The 20175-nt window shown below is 45.0% G+C and overlaps 1 protein-coding gene across 8 annotated transcripts in view; it reads left to right on the plus strand.

Moving 5' to 3' along the window:
* Window positions 1–20175, plus strand: part of LRP1 (LDL receptor related protein 1) — a 452537-nt gene that overhangs the window by 326101 nt on the left and 106261 nt on the right. For all 8 annotated transcript variants that reach the window (XM_053288908.1, XM_053288910.1, XM_053288909.1 and 5 more), the window contains 7 exons: window positions 5667–5810; window positions 8384–8509; window positions 10027–10158; window positions 11694–11828; window positions 13160–13289; window positions 17028–17154; window positions 19408–19559. In XM_053288908.1, the coding sequence (XP_053144883.1) occupies window positions 5667–5810; window positions 8384–8509; window positions 10027–10158; window positions 11694–11828; window positions 13160–13289; window positions 17028–17154; window positions 19408–19559 (946 nt within the window). The remainder of the gene's footprint in view (window positions 1–5666; window positions 5811–8383; window positions 8510–10026; window positions 10159–11693; window positions 11829–13159; window positions 13290–17027; window positions 17155–19407; window positions 19560–20175) is intronic.

Genomic DNA, 20175 nt, shown 5'->3' on the forward strand with positions numbered 1-20175 from the left:
CAGGAAAAGGTTAGCTACATGATCCTGCCTTATAAATTGGTCTTTGATTGATGTATAAAAAATTAGTTTAAAAAGCATAAACAGCTCCCACAGTTAAGCACTTAATTGAGACCTTAACCTAATGACAATATAAAAAAAATTTGCTACAATTTTTGTAATATCAGAGCTTACATCCGCAAGACAGTAATATGTATAAAAACGCTTGCACCTCCCAGGAAATTTGAGTAACAAAGGGGAAATAAGTTCTCCCACTCCAGTCAAATTTGGATGTCCGGCATTCTCTTCTCAGACCTCATATAGTCCCTTTTGAATATGAATCCCAAGAGACCCAGTTTCATAAGGAAGGAGAATGGTCTACTGAAGAAGGCACCGGTTTGACTGAGCGTACTCCCAAATTATTCAAACATAAAGATTTTGACATTCTTTTATCTAAAGCTTCTAAAACTCTTCAGACCTAACCCTAACCCTGATTCTGTAAGTTCTAATACCACTAAGTCAGTCGCTTCAGAAGTGTTTCCTTCATCAACTCAGTCCAAGCCTGTCATTCCTTTCCCCTCTTTCTTCAGGAAGGTACTTCAAGATGAATGCAACTCACCTGCCTTGGATAGGGGACTCGATTCCTTACCAAAATGCTTTTATAATTTACCTGCAGATGTTACAGCCAAGCTTTCAGTTCCACTGGTTGATGCTCCTGTTGCTTCCATGGTCTCTGGAACAGTCTTGGCCAAAGATGGGGAAGAATGCCTGAGGTTTCCTGAAGACAGAAAGAATGATTATTTGCTACATAAATTACACGAAGCACCAGCCCTTTCCATTAAGGCATCACCAAACACCTCTATCTTTGCAAGGATTTCTATTTTGTGGGCAAAAAAATTACTGAGATGCCTCCCCAAAGGTCAGACTAAACTAAGCAAGGACATAATAAAATAGCCAAAGCTGCAACGTTCATGGCTAATGCGAGTTTAGATAGCTTGCAATTTTCTGCCACAGAGCTAGCTTCAGATGTGGTAGTGAGGAGGAGTCTCTGGTTGAAATCCTGGAATGTAGACTCTAAATCAAAAATCAATTTAGCCGCCTCAGCCTTCAAAGGATTTAAGCTATTTGATGATTCTGTAGACTCAGTTCTGATTGAAACTTGGGATAAGAAAAAGGCTATGGCTTCTACTAGAAGGGATAATAGAAAGCCATATAGACCTAACCAGTCTAATTTCCGTACTAACAGGATCTACTATCCTTGCTCCAAGGACAGCAGACCTGCAACATCAGCTTGATGCCCCACCTGGAACTCCAGACCTAGATAGCCCTTCAGAAAGGCAGAGTCCAACCACACCTACAGAAGTACTCAATTCTCCAGGAGCCTCAACAAAAAGCAATCACAGCAATGACTACTCCACACCTCCTGTAGGAGGAAGGCTCACAAAGTTCCTGAAAACATGGCAACAATCTATCCAGGACCAATGGGTCATTTCCACGATCATAGGAACATAAGAACTTGCCATATACTCAGTCAGACCATTGGTTTATCTAGCTCAGTATTGTCCTCACAGACTGGCAGCAGCTTCTCCAAGGTTGCAGGCAGGAATCTCTTTCAGTCCTATCTTGGAGAAGCCAGGGAGGGAACTTGGAACTTTCTCCTCTTCCCAGAGCGGCTCCATCCCCTGAGGGGAATATCTTACAGTGCTCACATGTAGTCTCCCATTCATATGTAACCTGGGCAGACCCTGCTTATCTAAGGGGACAAGTCATGCTTGCTACCACAAGACCAGCTCTCCTCTCAGAAATGGTTACTCTCTGGACTTCCACATGATACTACCAGAGCACTTCAAGATAACACCCCTCTCCCGGAACCCCAAGAAACATCACCTCATGAATCTGGCCATTCAACAACATCTCCAGATCAAGGCAGTCGAACCAGTACTGTCAACCAATAAATGTCCAAGGGCATTTATTCTATTTTATTCTTAATGCCCCAAAGAGATGGCTCCTGGAGGGTGGTGCTGGACCTGAAATGTTTGAACAAATTCACCAGGATACACAGATTCAGGATGAAAATGAGGATACAAGAGTTGTACATATACTTGTACATGGACAATCTCCAGATCAGGTCATCGTCATACCAGAGAGCAAAGTCAGACATAAGCTGCACCATCACGATCTTATCCGAACACGGCTTCCTGGTGAATGGGTCGAAGAGCTCACTTACCCCTTCTCAACAGGTCGGCCATCTAGGGGTAACAGTAGACACCTGACATGGGAATGTAATCCTTTCACAGGATCGCAAAACCAAACTACGCTCTCAGATTCGCCAGATCCAGGCTCTGCCAGGAGTGGACCTCATGACGGCCCAGCTGTTGGGCTGCATGATTTCATGCCTGGAAACCGTTCAATGGTTCTGGTGGCACTCCAGGCCCCTCAGTGGCTCCTCCTTCCTCACCAGGATCAGTACATGGCCAGAGATTATGTGCACATCTCAATACCTGTCCCTCTTCATCAGTTGCTCTGGTGGTGGACATCAGCAGCTAACAATTAGGGGATGCACCTCAAAGTGCCTCCCTGGATTCAAGTTGCAATGGATACCAGCAACTTGGGGTGGTGGTCCACTGCAGCAACTTATCATGGACCTGGTCCACTTCGGAGGCTCACCACAGCATAAATTGGTTGGAACTCAGGGCTGTCCACCTAGCACTCCTTCAGTTTGCAGACGTGGTGAGAGGACAGCATGTACTAACCAGAACAGACAATGTGGCCACCAAGGCTCATATCAACTGCCAATGGGGCACGTGTTCCCACATGCTGATGGAGGAAACCAACAAACTCTTCCTCTGGGTGGAAAAACATCTCACATCCAATACAGCAGAACACCTCAGTGGAATAGAAAATGTAGAAACAGACTGGTTGAGCAGGCACAATGTAGACCAAACAGAGTGGAAACTTCACCCTGCTGTCTTCGACATGATAGCTCACCGCTTCAGACAACCAATCCTCGACCTCTGTGTGTCCCCGCTGAACAATCTGACTCTGAGATTCTACACAAGGTACCACTGTCCACAGGTGGAAGGTGTAGATGCACTAACCTCCCCTTGGCCCTAGGGGCTGCTGTATGCCTTTCCCCCGTTCACCTTAATACCAAAAATCACCCAGAAGTTTAGGGAAGAAGAAACAGATCTGATTCTTGTAGCACCCTTCTGGCCCAGAAGGTTCTGGTTTTCGGACCTGTCACGACTGTGCTCCGGCACACCTTACCCCTTGCCACGAGGCCTCAGAGTTCAGAGGGGAGGGAGTTCACTGTTACCCCGTTCCTCCTCCTCCAGGCTTTGTGGAGTCATGGTGGCCATCTCTCTCTTCCGAGGAGTTTTCCATTCTCCCTGCTTGCCGCCTCATTCCAGGTAGCTTGTATCTTAAATAGCTGTTGGCATGTTCAGCAGCCCCTGCCCCCTCCTTTCCGGCCCCCACCTTGCTTTATTAACCCCTTCCACCTCCTGTTACAGGCAGCTGCCTCCACTCCCTTCATTTCCTCCTCCCTCACATGGCCCCACCCTTCTCCCTGAGGCACCTCTCTGATGTCATCAGGAGCTGCCTCGCCTACACCCCACTCAGGCGGTTGCCCGGTGGAAGCTTCCCCTGTTCTGAGCTCACTGGCCACCCATCCACTGGTGTGAGCTCTTCCCCAGCCGCCTCACCTTGTTGAGGTCTCCATTGTTCCTGCTGCGGCTCAGCTGAACCCAGTAAGGCCAGCAGCGCCTTCCATGAGGCTCCCCACTGGACAGGACCTCATGGATGTAATAGTAGTACTGCCTTGGCCTCTCCCTGACTGTCCAGATCTCCTCACACAAGGGTCTCTTCATTACCCAAAGCCATCATGGCTTCAGCTTCGCACATGGAGACTGAGTGTGCACTATTAGCCTCCAGGGGCTACTCCAAGAGCAGTCAAGACATCATCCTGCCTTCCCGACTCCAATTCACAGTATGTATTTACTAGACCACCCAGACAGTGTTCCTCAAGTGCTCCAAACTCAAACAGGTGTAACGTCTTAAAGCCACAATGTCTCAAGTTTTGTCCTTCCTTCAGTCTGGTCTGGACAAGGGGCTGAGAACCAATACCCTTAGGAGATAAGCCTCGGCTCTTTCCTACTTCATTCTTCCTCCAAAATATCTCTAGCTTCTCACCCTGATATCAGAAGATTCCTTAAAGGGGCCACCAATATCGCACCTCCTGCAGTCCACAGGTTTCCTTCATGCAACTTAAATAAGGAACTCAATGCACTCACTGGGGCTCTATCTGAACCACTTAAAACAGCACTAATTAAACTGCTATCCTACGAAGTCCTGTTCCTGGTAGCTATCACATCTGCTCGCAGGGTTTCTGAATTAGGAGCCCTCTCAGGACGCAAACATCTTTGCCTGTTCCAACCTACTCCGTAATGCTAAAAACAGACCCCACTTTCTGCCCAAAAATAAAAATAGCCTTTCACAGGGACTGGGACATAAATTTTCCATAGTTTTGTCCTTCATCTAAACATCCAAAAGAATTTTTTTTTGCTTTTCTCGACGTCAAGAGAACCCTTAACATCTATATTAAATGCAGTCGGGATCTTCATCAGACTGACACTTTATTCATCTCCTTTCACCCTGCCATCTTGAGGTCTAAACCATCAAAAGCTACCTTAGCATTCTGGATAAAAGCTTGCATATCTATGAGTCCCTGTCATTGCATCTGCCAGTCAAAGTCACAGTATATTGTACAAGAAGTGCAGCTACTTCTGGAGCTTTTTCAGCAAATACTCCTATCTCAGAAATATGTAGAGCTGCCACATGGTATTCTATATCTCTATTTGTCAAACATTACAAACTGAACGTACATCAGTCAGCCCAAGCAGCATTTGGTCGCACACTACAGTACGACAATAAGTAGTCTCTACATAGAGTTCTTTCTTCCACATAAAACTGCTCTGTGACTACCACTTTCATATGTCCTGTTTTAATTGATACCCTCCTATACTGGGGGAGAAAGTAACATTGGTAGTACTTACCATGAAGATTCTTTCTTCCCAGTGTACGGAGAGTATCCGACCCACCCTAGGTTTATGGTTGAGGTACAATGCACTAAAATTTGGCTCATATTGGGTACCACCTTTTTTTATGGGGAAACATCTCCTGTTTGTCCTCTGTTGTTGCCTCTCATTTGCAGTTGGTTCATTTCCAGTGTTACAATGTTTTTCCATAGTTTACTCCTTGTTCCTCTGGAGCCTTCCTTCCTTGCAGCTTTCACCAGACAGTCCCAGGACTGGGAGGGTCCTGCCTCCGGGCCACCTTGGGACTGCTCTGAATTTACATATGGTCCTGTCTGCTGGGCACAAGTGTGCATGACAACCCGTTGGAATGGATATGCTCTGTACACTGCGGAGAAAGAACCTTCATGGTAAGTACTACCTATGTTACTTTCTCGGCCTCGGTTTTCTGTCTATAAATGGGGAAGGATAGCACATTTTGTTCACAAGATTGTTCTGAGACTGTAAGAAGGATAGTAAACAGGACCACAACCACCAGTGTGTATGTGAGCTAGCCTCCTCCATGGATATTTTTTGTTTGCTCTGACCATGACGACAAACTACAAGCAAAACAGTCTTTGTTGCCTCATGTACATAAGCCATCTCTTTCTCTTGTAGGTGATAAGTTGTGGTGGGCTGACCAGGCCTCTGAAAAGATGGGCACCTGTGACAAGAAGGATGGGGCAGGGGCAGTTGTTCTGCGCAACAGCACCACACTGGTTATGCACATGAAGGTCTATGACGAGAGCATACAGCAGCATGGTGAGCTTTTGGGATGTTTGGATTATATTCTGCAGGCAGCACTGTTTCATTCAACAGGAGGACCTGAAGAGGCATTTGGAAAAATTGCTCAGTTTCAAAATAGTTCAACTCCTGGATCAGGAGTCATTGGAGGTTGTTGTACTATCCCAGTATGGATGGTAGCCTGCTAACAGCCTTCTAGGAAGCCAGGCTTTGGGATTTGGTTTGTTGTACACCCCTTGAGATTTCACTGTGCCACTTTAGGCCCATTGTAAACCTGCCTTTCCTGGCTTTGTACAAAGCATACCTCCAGTGCTCTGCTCTGTGACTGTGAAGCTAAATGGTCATGCCATTTGACCATTCTCTGATGGTCAAAGTTGTCTGGACCTGCATAGCAATGACAGAAAGAAGGCGGGGTGGGGGGTGGTGATTCTCAAGGGTGCTAAATGGATGTGGAAAAAATCATTTTTTCAATATCATGTGATACTTTTCAAGCATCCAATGCTCTTCTTTAGAGACAGTTGTATTTCTAGTATCTTTCTGGGGATTACATCCCACACCAGCAAGAATATCTATCCTGCTGGTGCAGAATGTAATCTCTAGAAAGATACTAGAAATACAATTGCCCCTGAAGAAGAGCATCCAGTGCTCAAATACTGCTTCAGGCAGTATTGAATAAACCATTCTTTGACATCTATCTAGCACCCTTGGGAATCCCCCCCCCCCTTTCCTTCTGACTTTTTGGTGCTGTGTCATCTTCCTCCCCATCTTTCTTTTTTTACCTGCATAGCAATGCCTATTAACCTTCTTTTGTACATTTATTAGTAGAATAAGATGGGTGCAAATAAGAAAAACAGAAATACATACAAATAGAACTCAGCTTTGAGCAAAATTTAGGTTATGCTTCTTAGAGTGACATTAGACGGGCCTTCTTGGTCGCTGTCCCAAGATTCTGGAATGCACCCCCTGCTGAGATATGATCCTCCCCATCTCTGGCAATTTTCAAAAAATACCTGAAAACCCATCTTTTCGCCCAAGCTTTCTCAGCTTCCTAAAATTTTGGGGGTTTAATCTCTGGTTTGTTTTTAAATTGTTAAATTGTTGTTAAGTTTTTTGTATATGTTTTTAACTGGTTTTATGCTATTGTTAACCGCCCAGAGATGAAAGTTTGGGGTGATGTACAAATCAGATAGATAGATAGATAGATAGATAGATAAGGAGAAAGGTCATATTAAATTCATTATGTCAGCAGAGGGTTAGATATCACAATGAAAAGAGATTCTGGGCCAATTTGGACAATACCTTTTGACTGACTCCACTTTCATGTGCTTAAGACATGAATCTGCACATCCATCCTTCCCTCTCCAGCTAGCTGTTCTTTAATTGTGGTGGTGCGTGGTTTTTCTGAACTGCCCCTCTACACAAATACTGCTTTGGATCAATCACAACCCCATGCAATTAAGGAATGGCACAGTTGGCAGAGGAAAAGGAGCATGCACTCTCACAGCATAGTTAATCACATGGGAGTGAGGCGGATCAAAAATTATGGTCCAAATTGGCCCGCTGTCATATAGATTATAATCCGTCTCTGAGCTGCCTGAGATGGTTTGTAGCCATTTTTTGCTGTGCACTTCATTACTAGATCCTAGTAAAAATTAGTAAGTTAACTGCATACCAGAAAGTAGCTTATTTCAACCATTTTATTAGTTACATTTTGCAACTGCTTTCTAATGCTTTAGAACCATTATCTTTGCTGCTGTCAACATATATAGAAGAGGGTTGTAGAGATTTTTACATTCAATATTTTTAATAATTCAACAGGCTAGGGAGCAGCAGTTGGAAGATATCAGTAGGGGTGCAGTCCTTTACTCCTTTATTTGACAGTAAGTCCCATTGAACAAAGTGGGATATACTTCAGAGAAAACATACCTGGGATTGCACCAGAAGAGAGCAATCATCTTCCAGTCCTTTGATCCTCTCTCACATTAGCATAAAATGCAGAAGAAATCATATTTCATGGAATGGTGATAGCAGCACTAACTACTGCTGGTCCTTTAAATGTGGCTTTCCCAGATTGCTGGAATACTATTTTATAGCAGTTTTCTCTGATATTTAAAGAAACTGAGATGTTCAAAGTTTGTGTAAATAAAAAGGACCATATTTCTTCTTGAATCATAGTGTATAGGTTCTGCTTTGACTTAGATACATATCTGTCCCCTGTCCCAAAGTTTTATATAATGTAGTATATTTTAGAGATTACCTTGTCTTCATTAGAATATACTAATTTTTCTAATTCCATTTAAAGCCTAGAAATACTAAATTTTTGTCTCTGAACAATATATTTTATTTGGAGGCACCGGTGAAACGGGGGTCTTGCTTCCATAATATTAACAATTTATTCTTAGGATGAATTAGCAGTTATTTGCTATGGTCAGAGATCAGCAAAGAATACAGTTGGCCACACAGAGGTAGGGTTAGGGTACTGTATTATATCATTTGCAAATCTTACGTTGTATCAGCTGAATTCATCTTCCAGCCAACAGCTGAAATTGCCAGTACCCATTAATTTGATTATTGCACCTTTGCTGTTACAGGTACCAACCCTTGCAGTGTGAATAATGGTGACTGCTCACAACTCTGCCTTCCAACCTCAGAGACTTCTCGCTCCTGCATGTGTACAGCTGGCTATAGCCTGAAGAGTGGGCAGCAGTCTTGTGAAGGTGAGCAGTCATCAAACAAGCTCTCTGTGCGGAGTGTGGCCTGCAGTTGTTATATCCCATTCCTGACCATTGTGCTTCTGTATCTCTCTGAGTGGTATGGCACAGCTCCACCTGGTGGCTGCTGAATGTTCAACCAGTTGGCATGGAAACTTAGATGTCCCTCCCTGAGTTGGCCCTGATTGATTATGGACGTGTCCATACATTATGTGGCAACAAATCTGAATTTATTTCCTGTTTCTCTCTATCTACATGAGACAAGTGTTTCCAAACATGTGTTTTGCCTCATGTCCTTGTTACATTTAGAAGTGCATATACTTTTTAAAAAGAAAAATCTCTGTAAAGCTCTTGCTCTCAGCTCAGTTAACTCTGGGTAGCATCCACAATGGTGCTCAAGGAAGGAGGTGTGGAAAGCAAGCCACATGCACAGATGAGGGGGCTGGGAGAATAAATTGAAAAGTAACTCAAGCCTCATGTGCAAGGCTGTTAGGGCATTTCTTGTTCACAGCAGAAGCTTTGCCTCGGGTCATCTTCCAACCACTTCAGCCCAAGGCCAGGCATCTCTGTGTATGCATTGCTGTGGCATGCCGTTGTAAGGATTTCTGGGGTAATGTATATAAAGCACTTTGGACACTCTAAGGCACTGTCGAAAGGCAACGGAGGATTATTATGATCAGGCCATGTGAACATAGGGGGCTGTCTTGTATTGTATTCATTTAAAGACTAGCTCCATCTCACCCCATATTGGCTGCACCATAGCATAGTGACTCCACAAGTCCTCAGACCAGATCCTGTTACCTGGCATTCTTTTAACAGGGATTGAATCTAGGACCTTCTGCATGCAGAGTGGGTACTAGTGCTGTACCCACTGAGCTACAGCCCTTCCTTATTGCTTTTGAACATGTCTGTCTGTCTGTCGTATTTATATACTGCCTGATATGTGTATCTCTAAGTGGTGTCCTTCTCGGTTGCTGAGGCCAGGGATATCTCATGGGTTATCTTCTCTCAAAAAAAGAAAAAAGGATTTGGAGAACGGAATACTGTAGTTAGGAAGTCAATTAGAGAATTAATATCAGCAGAAAATAGAGAGAGCTAGAAAAACGCTGCCGTGGAGCTTGCTGAGGACAGAAAGAACTGGGGCGGGGTTATCCCCCTCAGGCTCTAGTGGGTGTGGCTTAGTTTTTTAACTATTTACTTTCTGTCCTGCCTGGAGCTCTTGAGAGAGGATAACCCATGAGATGTCCCTGGCCCCAGCAACCAGAAGAAGCCTTCACGGTAAGTGAAACCAATGCTCCGATCTGTGATATTGCCTTATGAGGAGAGTCAAGCCATTAGTCCATCTTGCTCAGTATTGTCGAGTCTGACCTGTAGCAGCTCTCCAAGACCTCCATGCAGAAGTCTGTCCCAGCCCTGCTGTCTGTGATCCTGTAACCCAGAGATGTTGGGAATTGAACCTCAGACTGCCTACATGAAAATCATTTAGTCTACCTTGTCCATAACTGTTCCTGTCTTCCATTCAGGGGTTGGCTCTTTCCTCCTCTACTCTGTCCATGAGGGTATCCGGGGCATCCCACTGGACCCCAATGACAAGTCTGATGCACTAGTGCCAGTCTCTGGAACCGCCTTGGCTGTTGGCATTGATTTCCATGCAGGTGGGTGAATGTCTGGCATGGGTTTGCCTCCTCGAGTGTTTCAGCTAGAAAGAAGTGGAAAGAACAGTGGTTTGGAGTTCGGAGAGGGGTAGGATGAAGAAGAACCTTTGTTTTGGAGTGAAAGATGGCCTCTCTCTTCCACCCTGGCAGAGCTTTGAACATAGGACTCCTGCAGTGCATCCTCAGCTCTGTCCTTTAGTGAGTCAAGTTGGCTCCCCAACCTCCCAAGATGTTGTAGCATAGTTGACTGGCATTAAGATGGGGATTGAGTTTAACTCAGAGGGGAAGGAGCTGTAGGCACCATCAACAAGAATATGTATGTAGAGGTTTCCAGAAACAGTACATTCAGTATCCTCATGTTTGGAGAGACTCACGTAGCCACTCTCATACAAGAAGGCCAGAGCTATACATGGCCAGAATGTGCCAGTGAAGCCAAGCCCATTTCACCTCTGGCTGAAAATAATGAGTCAGTAATCCCATGTGCGTATCTGAGGGATTTGCCCACAAAGACCCAAAACCACATGAATGTTGCTGGCACAAACTGAACTTGAGCTCATTGTCTGGTACCTGTAGATTTCTCCACACAGGCAGAAAAGAAGCTTGAGCAGAAGAACTGTGACTCTGAGTAGAAAAGCAGTCAGAAGGAAAAAAATTTGAGCAGTAATCCCCCACTCCCTGCCATCATTCCTCCTCTAAACTCATGCTTTGCGGGTGGGGAGTGGGAAGAAAGAAAGAAATTGGGAGGAAGAGATTTGTGACTGCATATCACTTCTAGTTTTGCCCAGTGAGCCATGTAGCTACAACTCAGAAACATCCCCACCCCCAGTCCAACTCCAGTTGACCTGAGAGAATATTACTTTGCAAAGAGTAACAATGGACATGAACAGGGATTTTCACCCAGGCCCAGCTTGATGTTATATCATGCCAGATTGTTGTCCAGAGCATGTATAAATATGCCTGTGCTGGCAGATATATTAGTTTCAGGTACATGTGTTTAACAAGCTGGGCAGTTATAGCTTTTCATTGAAATTGGCCTTAGTTTGTGTAGCTTTTCCCTAAACATTTTTTGAAAATGAACATTCCTTGGTGAGGGCAAAGTCCTGGCCTTTCAGCAGCCATTATTATCAGGAAATTGATAACAAAATAAAAGCTGTTTGTAAACCAATCAAGGAATATCCCATCTTTATGCCAACGGCTAAATCAAAATACCTTGGCATTTTATTTATTTATGTATTCATTCATTTATTCATTCTGTTTGTATGCCTTTCCAAAAACAGCTCGGGGCAGTTGGAATGACATATGTACTACAGGAACGCAATAACTGTAGTCTGCTTTCTTTACTTTGAGTGTGCTGCCTCTTACTGCTGAGAAATAGTGTGCTTTGGGATCCAAGAACTCAGATTGGGGCAATCAGGTGACATGTAACAGTTAGGGATGCTGGTTGTTTCTGCAGAGAAGTATTGCCCCAGATTTCCATATTGTCACTGAATTTCTTCCTCCTCCTTCTCCCAAATGCATTTCCTTCTCTCCTTCAGAGAATGACACCATCTACTGGGTAGACATGGGCCAGAGCACCATCAGCCGGGCCAAGCGGGACCAGACATGGCGAGAGGATGTGGTGACCAACGGCATTGGCCGGGTGGAGGGTATTGCTGTGGATTGGATTGCAGGTAAGGCCGTGTGAAGTTAATGTTGATTAGAGCAGGGGTGACCCAAAGTGTTGCATCATCTGTAGCAAGGTATCAGGTTCTGCCTTGCTCCATGCCCCTCATGGGGGGCCAGCCCCTTTTCAAAGCTGACCCTTGTAAGCGTTAAAATTGGCATGGGGGGCAGGGAGAGGGGGAAGTTGCCAGCCTCTTTTCTCATGCTTCTTTCAAGCTTTGCAAGGAGTGTAAAGCGAGATGCTCCTTGTAAAGCCTGCAAGGGTCAGAGCATTCCTGAAGAGCTACTCTAGTGGTGACAGTGGGGGATATCTTGCTTCCCTACTGGCACCCCAGTAATCCACCACCTGAGGCCACCACCTCTCCTGGCCTCATGAAAGGATAGCCCCTAGTTTAGAGACAGGGATGAGGGGAACATGCCGGCTTCCCACCAAAGTGGAGAAGAAGCTACTAGGAACATAGGAAGCTGTCTTATACAAAGTCAGACCCTTGGTCCACCCAGCTCACTACTGTCTACCCAGACTGGCAGTGGCTTCTCCAAGGTTATAGTCAGGAGCCTCTCTCAGCCCTATATTGGAGATGCCAGGGAGATAACTTGGAACCCTCTGCATGTAAGCATGCAGGCACTCTTCCCAGAGTGGTCCCATCCCCTAAGCGATATATCTTACAGCACTCACACATACAGTCTCCCATTCCAATGCAAACCAAGGCAGATCCTGCTTAGCAAAGAGGACAGTTCATACTTGCTACCACAAGACCAGCTGTTTTCCCTTAGACAGAATCAATGTTCTTTATTGCGTGGCCTGCAAGCCACTGACTTAGCTCTCCCCGCTCCCCCGCCACTCCCTCCCTTTACTTATCACTCTCTTTATTTAGCAAAGGGAGAGCAACTGGCCATATCCATCCCCCAGCACAGCATCCCTCCTGTGGCTGTTGCTGGTGTCTGTCTTATGTTTCTTTTTTAGATTATGAACCCTTTGGGGACAAGGAGCCATTTTATTTATGTATGTAAATATAAATAAATATAAATGCCCTGCTGATGGGGCATGTGCTCTTCTCTGTGCCATGCCATGCCTTCTGTGACTGGCAGCACACATCATAGGACTGGTGACAGGGAAGACAGGAAGGTGCCTGGCAGCACCTTCAGCACGCACCCTCGTCACTGGGTTGCACGCTTTGGGGGGAACATGAGAGGGAGACACATGCCGACAGTAGCAGGAGTGCACTGACAGCCTCCACTACAGAATGAATTCTGGCCATTGGCTGTATTAATAAAGACACTACAGAATGAGTGATGACTGCTAAACTAATTAATCAAACTTCCATCTCTTTCACTTCAGGAAACATCTATTGGACAGATCAGGGCTTTGATGTCATTGAGGTGGCTAGGCTCAACGGTTCATTCCGCTATGTTGTGATTTCACAGGGGCTGGACAAGCCACGAGCCATCACTGTGCACCCTGAGAAGGGGTAAGTGTCAGCTACGATGATTGGGATTTGTTAGAGTACATTGGGGGAATTCAAGATTATTCTCTCTAGATGTAGCATGAATGCGGAGTTTAGGTGACTGTGGGTATGTTCCAAGATCCCTGGGGGTCCTTGGGGGAATTACTACCTAGTTCTTCCTCTAACTCCATGCTACAGACACAAAGTTTCAGACCAACATTTCCTAATCACTGTTAGAGGTACCTCAGGCTTGTTCTTCTGAGATGACAAAGACTGAGCTGAAAATTATATCCTGCCTCCAGTATGCAATGTGCAATTTCTTAAGAACAAAACTTCACTGGATTGTGAAAAGCAAGCTTTGCATATTGTAGAAACTGTATTTTCTACAGTTTTATCCCTTATCTACTCTAGACAGTTGTAAGGAATTCCTCTGGGAATGTGTTGTGGCTGTAATTTGATCACAAGGCCAAGGGACAGCAATGTCATACCTTCCCAAGAACTGGTTTATCACTGATATCTGATCCCTCATTTCAAAGTGGTGGTTGGAGGAGAGAAAAAAAGGAATCCCAGCCATAGCCAAACAGCTCTTCCATGCATGTGTGATTCCACAGTTGCTGGGGTGAGAGGCAAGGATGTGATGAGGGAGCTAATCTGACAGTGGCAAACTGTTAGCTTAAGGGTTGGCGCATGCAGCTGAATGAATGTGTCAGCTCTGAACAGCCTTGCAGTTGAGATTATATGAGGCGATATGGAAGCTCAGTAGGGATGGATCTAGATGCAGATGCCAATTCTGAAGCACCATTACCAACTTCCCTATCAGATCCAACACCCAAGAGAAAAAGAGACACCTCGGAGGGTGTTTACAGATGGAGAAATACTTGGTTTGAAAATGGAAGTTCTTACTACTCCTCCAGTGGGTGTCCAGATGATGTTGGCTATTGTGCAATTCAGCATTGCCATCTGCTGACCATATGCAGCCAATTCGTGATGAAAATTGAGTATTTTGAAATTACCTTAAAAGTATTGAAGAGACTCTGGAATCCCTCAAGATTCCAAGATGCCCCTTATAGACTCTCCTGTTGCAGTGCTTCTCTCTGGTGCTATTATATCCGAGGATGGAGAGAACAGTCTTAAAGGTCACATTAATAGGAAAGCTGAAGCTGCTCTCAAGCATTCTCGTGAAACTTCTGCTCGTGCTCTCAGGTCCTTGGCAGCACCCTCCATCTTCACTCAAGCAGCCATGTTGTGGCCCAATAAGATTCTCCAGGATTTCACCACTGACCCTTACAGGTTACACAGAAGTCTATTAATAATGCAGCCACCTTCATTGCTGATGCCAGTTTGGATGCCATTCACTTTGCTTCCAGAAGCATTGGCATGGATGTTGTAGCCAGGTGTATCCTTTGGCTCAAACACTGGTCTGTTGATCAATAATATATATTAAGGGGGCTATTGTGGCTCCCTTAGTAGATCAAAATTATTTAGAGATGACACTCACTAAGACATTCTCATGTGGATGTGAGATAAATCTTGCTTCTGCCCTACAAGATTCAACTGCTTAACAGAGATTTTCTAGCCCAGCACCCTGCGTGGTCCAAGGCCAGATTTTGATCCAAATCCTCCAACAATACCAGATGGTCTTTCCATACCAATGCAACCAAGAGTGGGAAGCAACAGCAGTCCTGACTCCTCCAGTCTGCCTGTAGAAGGCAGGCTTTTAAAGTTTTTCCATGCCTGAGAAGCATCCTCAACAGACAACTGAATGCTAGAAACCATTTCAGGCCTACCTCATAGAGGTTTTTTTTGTCAATCCTCACAACATATTTCTGCCATATCCTTGACCCAAATGTCATCTCAAATATTCCAGTCTTATAAGAACAGCCCTGCTGCTGGATCAGACCAAAGGCCTACCTAGTCCAGTATCCTGTTTCACACAGTGGCCCACCAGATGCCTCTGGGGAGTCCACAGGCAAGAAATGAGGGCATGCCCTCTCTCTTGCTGTTGCTCCCCTGCAACTGGTATTGAGAGGCATCATGCCTCTGAGGCTGGAGGTGGTCCATAGCCACCAGACTAGTAGCCATTGATAGACCTGTCCTCCATGAATTTGTCTAAGCCCCTTTTAAGGTAATCCACGATAGTGGCCATCACCACATCCCATGGCAAAGAATTCCATAGATTAATTATGCGCCGTGAGAAAAAGTACTTCCTCTTCTAGGTCTTAAATTTCCCAAACTTCAGTTTCATGGGATGAACCCTGGTTCTAGTGTTGTGAGAGAGGGAGAAAAATTTCTCTCTGTCTACTCTCTCCACTGCATGCATAACTTTATATACACCTCAATCACGTCTCCCCTTAGTCACCTCTTTCTCAGCTGCTGGAGTCAAGGACATCTCTGTATGGGTTATCCTCCCTCATGTGCTCTAGGCAGGACTATGTTAATTAGCTATGTTAATTAGCCTCCAGTCCTGCAGTGCTCCAGGCAGTTTCTCCAGTTTTCTCCTCCAAACCTTGGCCTTTATTCTTCTATATCCTTCCAAACCTCCCCCAATCTTTCCAACCGGCTCTCAGCTCTCCGCTTACCACCTTGCTTTCTTTACTTCTTAAAAAAAGAAAAGGGGAGGGGGAGCCTTTTGCCCCCTCTTCTTCTTCCCCCCTCCCCTCTACTCTCTTCCCATGCATGGAGCATGCTGGAAAGGCTCACATAATACTCATCCCTAAAGGGAAGGGACAGAAGAGCTTTCCAGGGACATTTAGGGCTCTCAGAGCACCACCTTTTGCCCAGGCAATGCCGGCCACTCTCCAGCCGCCCGGCTGGCCAAGCCTAGGACACTGCAGCCCTTGGAGCAATCAACCACCTCATAGAGATAGGTGCGGTGGAGCTTGTTCCTCCTTCCCAGCAGGGACTAGCCATCTGGTCTATCTTGTTCACCGCCCCGCAAAAGGACAGGTCCAAAAGAGCAGTTCTGGACTTAAAGTTCCTAAACAGATGGGTCAAATGGACCAAGTTCAGGATGGAGTCTGTCCGCTCCATAGCGGAAGCCCTTCATTACACAGACTTTCTTTCCTCTATAGACTTAAAGGAGGCATATCTCCAAGTTCCTATACATCCCTGCAGCAGGCACCTACTTTGGTTCAAGTACAACAGGGTGCACTACCAATATGCGGCCCTCTCATCTGCCCTGAGGGTCTTCACCAAGGTCCAGGCTCCCCTCATACAACTCTTCTGCTGGCAAGTCAGCATCTCTTGCCTATGAATGCCATGGAAACTGTTCCACTAGATCAAAGAGCATCATGGGTTTATTCTATGCTCGTCCCTGTGCCCAAAGATGGCAACTGGAGACCCATTCTGGATCTCAAACACCTAAATAGCTGAGGGTAGTACAAAATGTCTTCCCACCTCAGTAGAAGCACTGAGGTATTCCACTTGGAATCCTGAGGTGGGATGAGAAACTGATTCTGAATTTATAGATCAGCAGAACATTAAGAAGCTTCCCGGGCTCACCTCTTTTCTTATTTTTCTCATAGGAGATAGTGTTACATATGTATTCCTTAAAGTTAAAGCTCTGTTTTTCTCTTTCAATTAAGAGAGGTTCATTACATCTCACTACATTATGTCCTAAAAACTGGAAGGGATCTTTTCCATGGAAAACCTTAAAATCTTTGCTAATTAACTTAAGTCTTCCTCTAGAACGAGTAGATACCATACTTCCACCAACAAGAAGCAACCTTCATGGTATTTGTATTCCTTTCTCCTCTTCTCCAGGTATCTATTTTGGACTGAATGGGGCCAGTACCCCCGCATTGAACGTTCCCGGCTCGATGGGACAGATCGTGTGGTCCTCATCAACACCACCATCAGTTGGCCCAATGGGATTTCAGTTGATTATGAGGTATACCTGAGGGAAGTTGGTAGTAATAGCAGTAACACCAAGGGATGGCAATCTTTGGGACAAGAAGCCATAGTTCAGGTGTGCAGAGGGGCAGATATCAGGCTGCAGGGGCATGTGATGTTTTGACTATGGATAGTCACTCTTCCATTACAGCTTGGAGTCAGTAGTCCCTCTAATTTTTTTCATCTCTGTGCAGAAATGAGTTTTGTTCTGGGTGGCACTATCAAGGCACTTTGTGCACAGATGCATTCAGAGTGGGGCCTTCCTTATTCAACCTGAGCAGGTTCTAAAATTAACTGATTGGACATCAGAAAACTTTTGAGCGCGCACACGCCTTAGAGGGAATAGTGCTTGGAGTAGCAGCAAAGAAACAGGACTCTCTGCTTGAAAAAGAAAGTCTAAAAATTCTGCACCAAAGTAACTCAAATCCTATGTAATACTACTACTAGTACCAATACTACTAGTAGAACTATTTGGCCTTGGTGAGTTATGCAAATCGGGAGAGCTTGTATATGTTTGCTTCTTTTGCATAACTTAACCAGTGTTTGCCAAGAGGCAGGAAGTGATTTACATCAAAGACCCAAACCCACCCCACTAGAAATCCTGCTCAGTCCCGTTTGTGGCTCCTAAGATTTTACTAAGCATAGACGAGCAAGATTCTTGTTATACTGATTTTTTGCAACACAATATAAAAATTGATGCTTGTTTGTCAAGAAAGCATCTTCATGGTACCAGTTTGTGCTGAGGAAGGTTGTATAAGACTGTCCTTGGAAAAGGCAGGTATTTTCCCCCTGAAATCCTCTTACACGGATCAGCAATGCTTCCTGCAGAAGTCCTCTACAGGAAGTCCTCACATTGGATATTAGGTTACAGAAATGAATGCTGGCTGACATGCCCACTAACAGTATGGAAGACAACATGCAACTGCCCTCTGCAACTTTTAGAACTGCAGATTCAAGCTGTTCCAAGAAGCGGATTTTAGCCAATCCGCCCCCCCTCCCGAAGGACTTCCTGGACCCAGTAGTTGGTCCCTGAGGGCTGCACAACCCTCAAAGACCTGCTTCCTAGTCTCAGAAACTGTTTTCAGGAGAAGGAGAGGGTTGGTGAAAATTGTGTTTGCTATGTGCACAGTGCGGCTCTGCAGTACTAATCATTGCAAAGGTGGTTGCACACCGCATCTCCACACTGTTAGGGAAGATGGCAGCCACTGTGCAGATCCTACTGTCTCATACTCTCAAAATCTCAGGAGCAGTGTTGTAAATGTCAGCCCAGATTGGTTATTCTGATTGCTTGCCCAGTACTTGAATTACAAAGGGTCAAAGAGGGTCCAGCCCCATCATTTTGTGGCCCATAGTTACTGTTTTAAGAAGGCTGGGGTGGCCAGGGGAGACATGATTTCACTAAGATGGGGAGGATTTCAGGTTTTGAAGTTTGTGGGTCTTATTAAAGATGCCTCCTGCCTTTCCCTCCATTATCCAAGCACTGGGCTTGTCTTTTTTAGAGTCTGTGATTGCCCATTGGATTAGGGCCAAACTACACATCATGCAGGAGATCCATGGTTGCCTCTCCTGAGGTTCAGCAAAGCTGCTGCCTCATGTGTCTTCAGATAATGCCATGACATATGAACCTTGCAAACATATCATCTCCTGTTTACTGAAATGCAGCCACTGAAGTATTCCAATTTGATTGAGCATTGATGGTGTGTTTGTGTTACTTTAGCCCTTCCCTGCCCCACCTTTTTCCCAATCAAAGCCCCATGCACGCTGCTGTGAGGAAAGTAAGTGTGTCTGTGTGTGTGTTTCTCTCATGGTGGGGCAAACAGCAGTTGGGGTACAGGCACAATTTTGATTGGGAATCCTGTATGGGTAAAAACACCCCTCCCTACACCAGTAGCTAGACTGCTCTGCATCACCCTAGTGAGTCACAAACAAACTTTTGTTCCAGACAAGCACCAAAATAAAATCTGATCCAATTGGCAGTTCCCAATGACTGGATTTCAATTTTTTTAAAAAATAAAAAATTGCCAACCCTCATCCCCAAAGTAGGGATATCCAGGTACAGATCTCCACACATTGTATAGTTTGGCTCATAGAAGTTTGTTCATTTTTCTGTTGAGATACAGTTTGCGTTTGCAGTGTACAGCTGACTGCTCCAGATGCAGTCTGAATTAACTCCAGCAAAACACATTCCCATCTAGGTGTATGCTTTGTAACACATTTGGGGATAGCATCTCATCCTGATCTCTCTCTCTAGGGTGGGAAGCTTTACTGGTGTGATGCTCGGACAGACAAGATCGAACGCATAGACCTAGAGACGGGTGAAAACAGGGAGGTTGTCCTGTCCAATAACAACATGGACATGTTCTCGGTGTCGGTCTTTGGGGATTACGTCTACTGGAGTGACAGGTTTGTGTCTCCGTGTCGCCAGGAGCTTCCATAGCAGAGTGTGAGAGATGCCAGGTTGTATTTGAAGGGGATTTGCAATTTCAATATTTCCAGTTATGAAATTGCATCTACCTCATTTCAGAGGGAACAGTATTAATCGTGGCTGGATATGCTGTGTGCTTTGTTGAGCCTCGGTTGTGTACCTGAAGATGTTTTCTGTTATTTGCCGTGTGTATGTGTATGTACCTGTTCTTTTAACTTTAGATGTGTTAATCAAGGGAGAAATGTATGCTTGAATAACCCATAAGCTTTGTGTACAAGGTAGAATGCATGTCCTGAGTCCCATTAAGAGCCCTGTTGCCTATTGAGATCATCTGAGGAGGTCTCTCTGCAGTTGCCACCAGCTTGTCTGATCTGCTACTCAGGGATGGGCCTTTCCCATTGATGCCCTGAGGCTTTGGAACTCACTCCCCATCTCTGACAGCTTTTAAAAGGGTGTTAAGACACATTTATTCACGGAGGCTTTTAATTAGATTCTAGAATCTATCATTATTTTAAAGGGTTTAAATGATTTAACTTTGTTTTTAATCTGTGTTGTTTTATTGTAAACCGCCCAGAGACGTGAGTTTGGGGCAGT

The sequence above is a fragment of the Hemicordylus capensis genome, chromosome 2 (assembly GCF_027244095.1).
Source record: "Hemicordylus capensis ecotype Gifberg chromosome 2, rHemCap1.1.pri, whole genome shotgun sequence".
Classification (NCBI taxonomy): domain Eukaryota; kingdom Metazoa; phylum Chordata; class Lepidosauria; order Squamata; family Cordylidae; genus Hemicordylus; species Hemicordylus capensis.